Source organism: Pagrus major, chromosome 8 (genome assembly GCF_040436345.1).
Source record: "Pagrus major chromosome 8, Pma_NU_1.0".
Taxonomy (NCBI): Eukaryota; Metazoa; Chordata; class Actinopteri; order Spariformes; family Sparidae; genus Pagrus; species Pagrus major.
Genome location: NC_133222.1, coordinates 8,215,646 through 8,229,762, shown reverse-complemented (window position 1 = coordinate 8,229,762; position 14,117 = coordinate 8,215,646). Strand labels below are relative to the sequence as shown.

Here is a 14,117-nt window from a genome sequence, read left to right as displayed (position 1 = left end):
AAACTGACAACGCCATTTGAAATTAAATTTGGAGTCTGAAAAGAAATCACCTCAAACAAGATGCCTTCACATTTATTCACAATGTTAAAGAACATATTAATAAAAATGTATTTTAATTGCACAAATAAGACACGTATGAAATATTCAAGTTATGAGACACAAAGCATTACAATATCAGAGGCACATTTTCATGTTCAACAACCACCTTCAATAAACGTGCGTTTCATTTGTTCATTCAAGGTTCAACAAAGGAATCTCCCAAGCCACCTGTTAGCTCACGCCAGCAGTTTAAGTCTAACTCGTTACTTCATTCTTTGGCAGTTTGTGAAAGCACCATTAATTAGTACACATTTACAAATGAGGCTCATTGTGCTGTCTGTCTCAAGAGGTCATATGATATGGATGTGTTACGGTGCACCATCAAAGAAGACATATTCTTCTGAGCACTGGCAGACCATTAAAACCGGTGGTCCTTATTGTTTGTGTAAACATTAGATTGGTTTTATGTTTCATCTCATACTCAAAAACTGTGTATGTGCACGCACAGTGTCTGAACACTGCAGCATTAACTGGCTGGTTTCACAAGGTAACATGCCAGGCATAATTTTATAGTCACAGTGCCAATGTGAGAGATGTAAAAGTACAACTTTAATATCTATCTAGATAAAATCCGTAATTCGGTTACTTCATTTCCTGAGACAAGAGTATCATCAACCACATGAAAAAGTTAAAGCCACTATACCTAAACAAAAACAACTTACAGTAGTGTGGCCCCTGACAAAAGAATGAAGAATCCCGAACCCAGGATGTATGCATTTTCTCACCATGTTTCGACATTTTACTGACAAAATAATAACTCGGTAAATCAAGAAAAAAGAGCAGATTATATATAATAATATAGAATAATTCTTTTTACTGCATTCTACAATAACATGTGCATTTACTGCGGCGCTTCTAAACCAGAGTATGATTTCATAAATAACATTTAGGCTTCTCGGACTTTTATCGCACATGTTGTTTGAGACTGAAAATCTGAAATTGAAATTAGTGAGGTGTCTTAGTGTTTTGGGCCTCAGTCTTAAAGGGCTGCTATAACTTGTACACACCACCAGATGTCACTGTGTTTCCTAAGTTTAAATCCCTGAAGCTTCAAATCTGTTTTCAGGCACACACAGAAAGGCAGCCACAACGCTTAGTCTTAATACGTACATTACTAAAATAAGTTGTCAGTAAACAGGAATAAATAAGATTATTTTACTGTCCATTTATAAAAGTTTAATGTATTCCCAGTATGTCCACCTGAGTCGTTTTGTCAATCAAACTGAACAGAACTAAAAGCTGACCGTAACGTTACTCCACCTACATCAAGTACCGTATTTTGTGCAAAAGTTAAATAAATGGATTTTCCCAAAGTTAAATATCACTGCTGCAATAACACACCGTAGGCTAACAAACATTGTAGGTTAAACAAAAAAACAAGCAAAGTCAAGTTAATATGTCATTAAGTTGGAAGGAAACCATCTTACATCTTGGCCTTCAGCGGGGCCAAACGGATTGAGTGTAGGAACATGTCAAGGGTGGTCAGATACTCTTGCTGGTGCCTCTTTAGGTGACCTGCGTGTGTTGAATCGGCCCACTTCTTTGCTGTGACGTCCATCCCGCGCTTACGCAAATGATCGATCACTTCCTCCATAGCTCGTGGGTCGGACATGGGATCGTTCTCGCAGAAGAAGAACAGTGCAGGAGCGGTGAAGGGAGTGTTCCAAAAGGCATCGATGGCCGTGTTAAAGTAGTCCACCGTTTGGTGTCGGAACATGCTGAAGTATAACAGGCTCATTTGTTTCACCGCTGTCTCCCAACGAGGAAATACAGTCTTGCCAAGACCTGGGCAGAGAGGAGAAAACCGCACTTCCTTCATTTGCACTGAAAAATGATGCCTGTGTGCATACTGGATACTAATGAATTGAAATTATAAATTGTGTTAAATCATGTTAATACTGACCTATGGCCATCGTCTCCAGCGAGCCCACCACCAAGCTATCGTACACTTGGCCTTTGATCCTCTGTGTGAGCGCCTCGTATTTTTGCACATCCTGGCAAACGTTCACCAGCAGCTGAGAAAACGTGAAGCCACCAATGGAGAAGGCATGGACGAGCAGGGGGCGGGAGTCAAAGGGTTCACTCAGGAGCAATTCCAGCAACGTCTTTCCACGCTCCAGACTCCAGCGAGGCCACAGGAAATCTTGAACCTTGAGTAAAACAAACAGAGACCTGTCTTTTTCTTATCAGCCTTTGGCAATGAAAAAAGGTCACTGGGCTGTTTAAAGATGTAATAACATTGCAGGATGCAGACGGACAATATCATGGCTCAAATACCTGCCACAGAATTTTCCCATCCAATCTTGAAATAACCTCTGTTCCATTATCTATATAAAAGAAAAGGACACTGCGCCACTGCCGACTGTTGGCATTTATCTTTAAAAAATAAACGAAAACAAACACAGCGGCAGAGAAGAAAACCTGAGCTGGAGAGGATAAAAATTGTTTGAAGAGTTTGAAGAAGGGCATGGTCTGAGCAAACATTCGAGGTCCCGGATACATCTTTTGTATAGGGAACTACCAACGAAACAGTTTTGAGTACTTTGCCAGGTGTCTATATGTCTGTCTGGACAGATTTTGTCAACACAATGTCACCACCGTGCAGAATACAGTCGCACACTTTACAGCTGTGTAGTTGAGATAAAAATGAAAAATAATTTTTACTCGTGTGATTATGTTGCAATGACAACTGAGTGGTCATAGGTCAGAACGTGAACATGTTGACAGGCGCAACGGCTGATTTGATCCCGTCACAAGATGGTCTCTAGTTCAACCTGTATTAAAAATATAACATATACATGTATTTCTCAGGTCTACCAAATGTGCTGGAAGCTGAATTTCCTTCTCCATAAAACATCTAAAAACATTTTCAGAGTCAAACTTTCTTAAAGGTTTGAAACCCACACTGTTGACAACCATGTTTACATCCATTAGCTTGCACCCTTCTCCTTCCCTGTCTTTGTTCGCACTTTATTTTATACTTTGGCTTGATGCCACCACTTGTATCATATATCACTGCACGGCCATGTGACCACAATTTAAGACCTGACTTTCCCTCAGGCTTGTCCTCAAGTTACACATAACCTATACAGCAATAATACTTTGTACCTTTGTACTACTGATGGTGACGCATGCGTTGTTTGTTGTTGTACAAATATGCATGTGGGTCGTTTGAGGGTAGAAGTCTGTTGACACTGTCTAAAAATGGCCACTACAGAATCTGAGCAAAGACATAGGAAGACACATTTCTACATGCAAGAATGATAAATCTCAAACCTCTGTATTGGATATAACCAAAACAATATTTGGTTAGACAAAACACTGACTGAATTCAACATTTTGTAAATCACAGTGTCACAGCTTTACATTGTCCTTACCTCACTCTCTACTACAAGCACATCAAAGCCAGTGCGGAAGTAGATTTCACAATACTTGGCCACAGCTTGAGGACGCGAACCCATCCAAGGCAACATCAGCATCAGAGGTCTATGTTGCTCAGAGGTTGGGGTCTGAGATCCTGAGGCTGGAGATGCCACTTCATTGATGTAGAAAGTGACATTCTTACTGAGGCGCTGGGCAGTAACACCCAGGCTCAGGGATGTCCTGCCCAACATAGTTGCTGCTTTTAATCTTTTCAGTGGATTGGCTGGAAGTGACAAGGGAGTCTGGAGAGAAGAGGAAACAAGGGGACAATGAAGAAAAATAAGAATGACAGTGAGACAACATTTGTTCAGATGACATACTCACATAACAATCACAAACAGTGTGTGTGTGCCTTGTTGTTGTGAGCCAAGGTAACTGGAGAGTCATGTTGACGTCATGCTAACTCATTATTACCTGATTAACTTGAAAAGCTAACCTAGTTAAAGCGTTAGCAATGTGTTAAGAGCACAAATTCAACTCAAGCTAGCTTACAGAAATGTTAAGAAAAAGCTATAAACCTCACGTTAAAACACGAGATATTTCATTTCACATTAAAAACCTCAAATTGTACTTCTGTTTAAGAAGAGCCGAGAAAGTTGTGTCAAACACACCGCCAACACATGCTGCCAGATTTAACTCTGCGTCGAGGTCAAAACTGTTTAGAGGTGATAACATAAACTTTTATTCTGTCTTTTGCTGGCTTGAGCTACGAACCTGATTTCAATTGTGCGCCAGTGATGGTCAGTGAGAGACAGGCGGGCTCTTCTGCAGCACACCGGTGTCACGTTGAAGATTAACGAGCCAAATCTGTGCAAACTGAAACAACAGTGCTGATCCAGACTTCAGGATATCTTCTGTTCACGCTGGCAGCTTCCTCTTCGCCTCCGACATCCGTGTGTGTCCTCAGTCATGCGCACTGCCGCCCCCCTCAGGACATGAGCTGTACTGCACGAGTCTGACCGGTCCAATGGGTGTGTATGTATATATTCATATTATATAGTTACTTTTAAAATGCAATATATTACATATTACTAGTTACCTTCATTTTAAAGGAATATATTACATTACAATATTACTGACTGAAATAACCTATATAGAACAATTAAATAGCCTAGATCTGTTTAAATAAAGGAAATGGCCATGGATACAGGGATGAGCAGGCAGACAAAGGTTCAAAGTCTGATATATTATGAGAAAGGAATGAAAAAATGTAATTGTAGGCTTAGTCATGTGAAACACAATAGACCTATAATAACATGACAAGACAAAAATCTCTTTTTCTATGCCTTTTTATTTTTTGGTCCACAGAACAAGGAATGCATGGACATATGTGATTCAAGTGCGGAGTATGGGAATAGTACGTGTTTATAGAAGACAAAATAAATCAATATATAAGCTATAATAATACATAAGATAATGGTTGATAAATTAAATTATATTTTTCAGGACATATTTGGTTATAACGTAGATATATTTGTATGTTTGTTTGTATATATGTGTACAGAAAAATTTACCTTTTTAATCTTAGAAGTAGACAGTTTGATTCTCGTAACGTTGTGAATAAGTATGTTGTGCTGAGCAATAGACATAACTAATAAATGGCCTAATTAGCCGACTAACAACATGATCAAAGGGCCGGAACAAGGTTGTTAAATTCTCATTCTACATTCTCAAGATTTTAGTACTTTAGTATTTATCAGTGCATCAGAACAACAAATGTAGGCATCTGCAAACTTCATGGTATTGTATTGTATTACAAAGAGACTGATTTTTCAGTGTCAGAATCAGAATCAGCTCTAGTATGTGTACAAGGAATTTGACTCCAGTTTTTTTTTTCTTTGCTCTCATGGTAGACGAAACAAGGGGCAATTGTATTATCTCAAATTGCACCAATCAGAAACAAGACAGAACCATGAAACTCATTATGCACATGGTCTGTGGTGATACTTCTCTGCTTGCCAAAGGACAAACTCGTGTCTCAGACTGTTTCGGAGGTCTGAAAGTTTTGGGGGTTTTTTCATCTGCAGTATTGTCCTCATCCTGTCTCAACATTTAATGTATATGAATTTAAATCTGTCAAGTCTTAATGACTAATCTGTTGAAACTGTGGACGTGCCCTGTGGTGATAGCTCTCTGCCTGCCACTGAAAAAACTTGATGTCTCACATGTGTCAAAGTTTTTAGTTTTTACATCTGCGTAATTATATGTTGAATTAGGACTATACTGTTGTATTTAAACTGAAATGAATTGTTCAATGGATATTAAATTGTTTAAACTAAATCTTGATTCTTGTAAGTTAATTGTGGCCCTTGGGATCGTGTTGTTCTTGTTTCAGTTGCCCCCATATACACTTATGTGCATGTGTAACTTGTTATGGTCCTGTCAGGGGGCTGTATACCACCTGACCTACACAACACCCTTTAAACAAGTAACTAATGCAGCAATCACATTCAAGCTCTGAGCTCACAAACTATTCACATGTATGTTTTCAAAATGCGACATGTCCAATCTTTTGCAAACAGAATCATTAAGGAATTTCTGTGAAGAACCCCCCTAGTAGGGCTAGGACTAATGATCTCAGTGTTTCTACAATCCTGGCTACAGCCCTGGTATCTAAGACGCAGTATGCAGCACACAACTTTATCTTATCCCCACCTTTATCCTTATCAGGACCATGCCTTGTTATTAACCTCTTTGCTTGTGCAGCTTTGTTTCTGTATCTTGTCCTTACTGACCACATTCCCAGCTGGAGCCCAGTCCCTGCTGACTTTGTCTTGTTGGAGGATGACTTGTCTAAACAGAAACCAGTTGCCCAGTGAATTAGGACAGCAAGTGTGAGGCGGCAATAATTTGGCCGTGTCCCTCTCTGAGCTCATATGTTTGGCCTGTCATTGTTCCTTTCCAGGCCCTTTAGTTACGGCTGGGTTGGTGCTTTCCTGTGTCCTCATCAGACAGCGGGTTAACCACACCCCTCGGGAAGTTCCTATCTTCAGCACTGACTGACTGTGTAAATGATCTGAAAAAAGCCCTCACAGTCTTTGGATCATTGCTTTTGAGAATCTGAATTTCAATCACTTCAAAAGGCACCTTTTTTATTCTGCGAGCAGAAGTTTGTGTATAGAAAAAATGAAATTCGGGAGCCAGCTAGTAAATTGTCCTCTTCATTATTGGCTGTGATATTTGCTGTCACAGCCAGAATCATTCTTGGCATGCAGAACCAGCCTTTATGTGTTTGTGTGTTGTGCTAAATATACGTTTGGCAGATTTGTGTGGGATACATTTGATCTGTATTTATCGAAATTCTTTGGACAGAAGAAGAATCAATGTGCATTTGGCAGAATGCCTACGCGGCAATAATCCTGGCTTGAAAACTCTGTGTCCAGCTAATTCAGCATCGGTCAGTGAGAGTTTAAAGCAGATTTTTCAGACCCTTACATCAGCCAGACAGAGACAGTTTATAAGTGTGCTGTTCTTTAAACTTCCTGACTCTAAATGCATCCAAAGGTATGTGGATCAGTGTCTATTTTAGAACCATCCTTGGGAATTGAATTAGGCCACGAGGCTACTGGATTTCCCCCATTGGATAAAAACAGCACACGTGATCAAGTCTAATAACAATGTAAAGAGGAAAAGAAAGAAGGTATCATGGCGCCATCAAAAAGAGATCATTTAAGGCTCTTGCCATAATAATTTGACATGGCAGCAAAGTCATGAGTGGTAATTATGGACTATAAGCAATTCTTTGTTAAAAAAGAGCTACAACTCAGTCCAGTGGTATGGTATACACATGCACACAAATAACCACCATCATGCATTATGCATGTGTGCTATTCAAAGAGAATCTTCTGCCTCATTTACTGTTCTTGACATTTTTTCAAACTGAGTTCACGTGATGGTTGCTTTTAGAGGAAGGGCACAGCGTCAGCTGTAAATTACACTCAAAGGCATGTATTGATCTGTAGAACTGGTTAGTTTAATGCAGGGTACTGCACGCCTGCTGGTTGATGAGCGTGCTTTGGTCCTCATGACATATTCATGCTTTTTTTTCTCCTTTTCTTCACAATTTTCTTTTCTTTTTCTTTTCTGTCATTCTCTTCTCTTCTCTTCTCTTCTCTTCTCTTCTCTTCTCTTCTCTTCTCTTCTCTTCTCGACTACAATCATACCAAACACTCAATCACATTCAATGCATCACACACATCAGAGGGACGTGTCAACAGATACAGCAGTATGGTTCCTATGCAACTACAAAAGAGATGATACTGTGCTGTGTGGATGATGCGTCAGATGTAGCAGAATGGGATTGTGCAAACAGTCAAACTCACTGTCGGGTCAGCGCAGTGGCAGAGTGTGGGACAACGGGGGTTGTCTCGAGGAGGTGGGGTCTGTCCCATGTGTCGACTGTCTGATGGAGAGAAGAGGGGCACAGCACAGTGAGCATGAGAGGACACAGAGTGCTACGCAGAGAGAGACTGCAGGCATGCAGCGACACAGAGCAGCATATATGTTTAAAGAAGCTGCAGCAGAGTGGGCTGTTGATGAGGTAAGAAGCTGAAAGGAGACCGGCTACAAGATGAATGGATCTTTGCGCACTGATGTTAGTGCTGTGCGTGTGTGACAGGACTTTATAGGAGAAAGGGTGTGGGATTTTCAAGGTAATGTTTTCATTTACCTCAGTGGTTTACCATACGCTGTATTTGCATTTTAGTACTCATCCCACGTGTGTGAGACACAGGCTAGTTACTGCAGATATCCTAGCAACACTGATTGCATTTTAAATGTGATTTACCTCTCTTTTTTTCTCCAGGTGTGTCAAGCATGAGATCCCCAGAGACCTGAGGTTACAGATCTGTCAAACATGTGATTGGACAACACCCCTCGAAACCTACAGCATGTGACTTTGCGACGGAGTTACGGAGTAGACCCTCGCCATGCTCTCTCTGTGGAATCTTTATCTCCTTCTCCCCCTCTCCTTGCCTCTCTCTCTTCATGTCATAGCCTTTGACAGAGAGACTGTCAAAGAAACACAAGAGTCAGACTCTGACACACAGCTCTCACAGAGACCTCATGGATCTGTCTTGGCAGCGGGGGGAACTGAGAATGTTGACTTCCTCGGGCTACCTTTAAGTTGGCCTTTATCGTCATATGAGGAATCAGACAGCCAAGGTGTGATTGGGGAATACACTGATTTACAGGAGAGCACAGAGACATCTTTTACTTATTCTAAGGAGAAGGGACTTATCATATCCAGACCCACAGGTGAGTCAGAAGATGCCTCCTCCAAGGCGATTGCACAATCTCAACTTACCCAGGAACAACAAACATTAAAGTATCAGCCAGCTGAGAGCAGGACTGGATCTTTATTGCAATCAAAACAGACTGCAGAGAATGAGCCACCTTTCCCAGCCTCGCAGGATAATACTACTGATAGTGAGTTACCTTTTTTTCTGTCTGGCCTGATTCCATCAGTCCGGGACTCTACTTCACCGCTGCCTGCTGGACCTGGGCCCAGTCCTGAGCACACTACTCCACTAGTTCCTACTGGCAATTGGGGATGGACCGCAGGCCCTTCTGTTGTCACACAGGGAAAGACACAGGTGGGGACTGTCCCAGCAAAAGAGACCAAAGGTGAATTGAGTGATATTACAGATCCTATTTTACATGGAGGAGCTGTCAGCATAGAAGAAAATAAAGGTAAGAGTCCTTCCTTGAATGAAATGAAATGTATAAATCCTTTACTTAACCTGACACCAATCACAATTAACCCATGTCGCATTTGGCCCATTGTGCTTGGCAGGAATTATAGTGTTGCCCTCATTTAATCCTTAAAATAGATTCAGATTCTATGTGTGACTGCAGTGTTTGTGATATGTATTCTGCTGGCAGACGCAGTTGTTTTACATTCACAGAATGGTTTGCATCACTTCACTCCCCCCAGCTTTCACTCTCCTCAAAAATCTCTTTTCTGCCACCCGCACTACCCTGTCATGCTCTCTAAATCCTTCAAGAACAGATTCTCCCACTCATTCCTCCAGTATCCTGTTACACACAACACCACATTTAATTTCCATTACAGCCAATGTTGATTGCCCACATACAAAGTTTACTGGATAATGTGGCGCACACCTGCACATGCAGTATTTGCTGTACACACACACACACACACACACAATGGCACTCAATTGTCAAAGTAAATGATGTGTTGTGTACACAAGAAAGGGGGAGGAGGTCTTTGACAGAACTGTGTGAGAAATCTCTCACTGTTTGTTTGCTGTTTCCGCATTGACAAAATCTCTTCACTACTAATGGAGGACCAGAAATAGGACACATCCCATTTTTAACCAGTAGGTTCCCTGATCCTAGTGGCTCCATACAGCCAATACTGAACCTAATTTCACTGGAGAATGACATGCTACATTATTTATTGGCTACACAATCACAGGCAAATATGAAAGTTAAATACCTCTGTAGATTCACATTGAATACATGCAACATTAATGATAGCACAATACCTTTTGACCATGCTTAATAATAGCCACACAAAATGAGAGCAGCAATGAGGTCAATACTGGCTAATCAACACACACATCTCTCTCTCTCCTACACGTACACATACACACTATGTGCTCATGCTCCCGCTCTCTCTGTGACCCAGTTAGGCATTCCCAGTTACAAGCCTGCTCTGTTTTATTATGGATTAACTCCACACATGACAGATTCTCCCCTGCTCTCCTTTTGACTATAAAGACTGTGGATCTAATTTACTTTGGCCTGTGTGCATTAGTTAGACTATTACGCTGGTTCATCTAAATTGATGTCATTATAATTAAAATGACTAAATAATACGTAACTCAAGACCAAACACGCAATATCAAGAGTGCAGAGCCGCAATAGCAGCAAAGTTGGGCTGTATTTTTTGGCACAGCTGAGCCTTGAGCTAAATGCTAACTTGTCATGCTAACATCTGCTTATGATGTCAAGGCTACCATGTCTTGCCCACTGGTAATGCTTAGCACATTCATCGCCAGATTTCAGGTTGTTAGCATGGTCTCTCCATCAGCTAAAACTTTAAGTTATGTCCATATTTAATGTTCTACTTTTTGGTTTTCTTCTGACAGAACAGATAACTCTGTAATGTTTAATTTTATTATACTTGCTTTACAGATGACTCCAAAGATGATGACCTGCAGGTCTCAAAGACCAGTAGCATGTTCTCGCTTGATGGTAACAAAGCTACATCAGCCACAACTTGCAAAACATCAAACCAGTCCTGGAGTCCCACCTACCCAGATGATCTTACTCACGACGAGTCCCTGCAGCCCTCTCTGGCTCTCAGCCCTGCCCTTTTCGTCCCTCTGTATTCGGACTGGAACTCTGCCCTCGCCACGTGGGGATTTGCATGGGAAGCACACATCTATGGCTTGGGGTCTATCTTCACTGTATTTGGCCTAATCTCCGTGGTCTGCCTGTTAGGCCTGCCCCTACGGTGTCCCCCAGGAATCCCCTACCTCACCCTGCTGCACTTGTTCCTCCTAGCATTTGCAGGGATCCAAGCTTTTCGTTTGCTCTATGATGCTTACAATCATCAAGATCGTCTTCCCCCTCTGGGCTCTCTGCTTCTCTCTGAACTTCCATTCCCCTGTCTGATCTCAGCCTTCTCCCTGGCCATCCTGCTCCTGTCCTTACGCCCACGCATGCGTCTTTCATTCCCACTTGCTAAGTCCACCTCATTCTCAGTCTTGCCTAGGCCTTGCCTGTTATTGTGTCTGTCCCTATTGTACTCTGGAGTTTCTCTGGGGTGCGTTGGCCTGCTCCAACTCTTCCACAACCTGCCAACTGTGATCCTGCTATTCCCTCAGGGTGTATTTGTATGTCTCACCATCTTACTTTCATGCTCCTACCTCATCTTTTACTGCTTAATTCAAGTCGACACTAAACACATCTACAGGCTGAATGACAATGGAGAAAGTGGAGGATCTCCTGAAGTGATGCGACCCACAAGTTGCCCCTTTGCCAAACTGGAGGACTGGGGTAGGGCAGCAGGAGCTGGAGTAGGGGCCTCGTTGTGTTTGTTAGGGTGTGGAGGCCTCCAGCTTTATGGGATCCTGCATGCTCTTGGTTTGGGTGGAGTTGATGGCTATGGGTTCCAGCCTTGGCCCTGGTGGGGCTATCAAGTAGGCTGCAGGATCTGTGAGATTGGGGTGTGTCTAGGTTTGTCTCTCATTGGTACACATCCTCTATTCTGTCACAACAACTCCTCCATCAAGACCATAAGTCATCCTCGGCCAGGATCTTGGTCGCGCCTCTCCTGTGGCTCCCCTGCACGAGGGCTCACCCTGCCCTCTCAAACAGGTGCCAATTCCCCTGTCCTCTCCTCTCACGATTCCTGGTCCCAGAATAAGCAGGAAAAGTTGGTGGTCTGTGATGTCATCACTAAGGGACAGTCAGAGTCTCTTCCTCTTTTCTCAATAGTTGATCCTCCCAGAAATGGGCTAGACTGTGTCCCCAAGTCCAGCCAAAGTCGGACCACTTTACTACCTCTACCTTCACCTCCAAGCCCACCTCACAAGCCTAAAAATGCAGTTGAGTCTCAGCCATCGTCATTTGATAGCTTACGACTAGAGACTGACTCTACTGTGGACCTGCGACCCCCATCTCCAATAAACTTGTCCCGCAGCATTGACCAGGCTCTGTTCAATGAATCCCTGTTCTCTCACAGTATCTTTGGTTTGCCAGGGTTATTCCATGCTTCTTCCAGTCATTCTTTGAGCTCTCCTAGCAAAAGTATGTCAAAGCAAGGGCCTAGCTCTGTGCAAAATGCCCTATACCGTACCTCTTCCTGTGGAGACGTGGATCAAGAAAACACCCTGTCCGGTTCAAGACCTTCCCAGCCACATGTCTCTTTGACATCTCACAGCAATCCACCAATGTCACCACAGCAATGGGATTTGAAAGGGAGTGTTTCTGGCTCAACCCAGGGTCTGTGCAGCAATCCCAAGGAGACCGGAAACCTGCGCTCACATTCCTGGGCCAACAGAGGTCAGAACTTTGCCCAGAGTAGCCTCCCACGAGCAATCCCCCACCTGTCTTACCACAGGCGTTACCGGACCCTGAGCTTGGCTTCCCAGGATAGTCAAGGATCTGGCCAACTGGCAGGGACTAAACACCTGAGTGAAAGCAAACAACTGGAATGGGATCTGGCCGTACAGGCAGAGTTTGTCAACGTGTGCAAACAAATTGATGCTCTGAGTGTTTGCAGTGACACAATTGATTTATAGAAAGTTGTAAAGGTCCAGTTGTGATTGGAACGTACGTGATACTGTAAAGAAAAAGCAGACTCTGATTAGGTTGGATGGAGGAATTAAATTGTATATCTTTAAAGTTATACAGTGGGAAGTAATTACCTGAACCAATGAAAGGGGAATGGACACCATTGAGACAATATGTAGACCCAACTTATTTTCTATAAATACTATACTGTTGATATTTTATACAACCCTGATTCCAAAAAACTTGGAACTCTGTGTGAAATGTAAATACAACGGGAAACTGTTTGTAATGTCGTAATATCCTTTATACAACAGTGTATTTCACATAGTGGTGAACCTCGCCCAATCCTTGCTTGTGAACAATTGAGCCTTTCGAGGATGCCCCTTTCGCACCCAGTCATGATACTATCACTTGTTTGTTGATGAGGTAAAACATTAAATATATTGTCTTTGTACTGTTTTCGATTTTAAGATAATGTCACCAAGGCTTAGCAAATAATCGCATTCTATTTATTTGTTTAACACGGCATACCAACTTTTCTGGAATCAGGGTTGTACATGCAATACTTGATATTGAAGGCTGGTGTCATCACACTGTTTTAGCAACTTCAAGAAAGCTCTTCTCTTTGCAGCAATATTATTTAAATATTTTTGAAGTGTTCTTATGTAATTTCTCATTCCAGTTAGACATTCATGAATTTAAAGATCAAATGTCTATTGCGAAAGAGCGTAAATGCTATCAAGAAGTTAACTTAAGCAGGAGTTTTAATATTTGTATAGTGGACATGTTGAGTTTTTTTATATTTGAAGCTATCCTGCAGAGATAAATATGAAGAGTATATAAGAGGAATATAAAGGAGAGCCCTCTTCCACAGTATGTGGGCAAGCAATATGTTTCATTTTACATTGTTTTTGTACTGTTACCTCTTCCCTGTTGTAGACATGATTTATTTACCGTGATAAACAATATGAGGAATTATTAAAATCAAATTCATCAGAAAGAGCTCAAAAATGAAATCTGTGATGGTTAAAGCAACATTATGGAACTATTTCACCCTAAAATAATAGCTTTAAATAGTGGAGGACTCAGGATGTTTGAGGAGCAGGGTGAAAAAAAACAAAAAAGGGCACCAGCTTCATGATGTGGGGCACCAGCGCACAGAAACAGCACTGGAAGGGCACCCTAAAGGACACATTTTCATGTTTTGTCTTCAATAGGGGCATCCAAGAGGGCACGTTTGCAGCTTTTTTTCCAAACATGAGGTGGGCGTGTGGTGTATTAAATGTGGACATTCAAGGAAAATTCATAGATGCACAGAATGAGTTGAT

At 41.9% G+C, this 14,117-nt stretch overlaps 2 protein-coding genes across 4 annotated transcripts; one reads left to right on the top strand and one right to left on the bottom strand.

Annotated features, from left to right (window-relative positions):
* Positions 1–56: 56 nt before the first annotated feature.
* Positions 57–4,393, bottom strand: LOC141000544 (transmembrane protein 53). 3 transcript variants are annotated; one of them, XM_073471270.1, is made up of 4 exons: positions 4,237–4,393; positions 3,477–3,764; positions 2,003–2,249; positions 57–1,884 (listed from the first exon to the last, which is right to left on the bottom strand). In XM_073471270.1, the coding sequence occupies exons 2-4, from the start codon at positions 3,711–3,713 to the stop codon at positions 1,523–1,525; spliced, it is 846 nt and encodes a 281-aa protein (XP_073327371.1). In that variant the 5' UTR covers positions 3,714–3,764; positions 4,237–4,393; the 3' UTR covers positions 57–1,522. The 3 variants fall into 3 exon arrangements, with proteins under 3 accessions (XP_073327371.1, XP_073327372.1, XP_073327370.1); XM_073471271.1 differs by lacking the exon at positions 4,237–4,393 and adding an exon at positions 4,134–4,204; XM_073471269.1 differs by lacking the exon at positions 4,237–4,393 and adding an exon at positions 3,847–4,127.
* A 3,423-nt stretch (positions 4,394–7,816) lies between these two features.
* Positions 7,817–12,996, top strand: prrt4a (proline rich transmembrane protein 4a). Its single transcript, XM_073471763.1, has 2 exons — positions 7,817–7,952; positions 10,684–12,996. The coding sequence occupies exons 1-2, from the start codon at positions 7,817–7,819 to the stop codon at positions 12,795–12,797; spliced, it is 2,250 nt and encodes a 749-aa protein (XP_073327864.1). The 3' UTR covers positions 12,798–12,996.
* Positions 12,997–14,117: the final 1,121 nt, after the last annotated feature.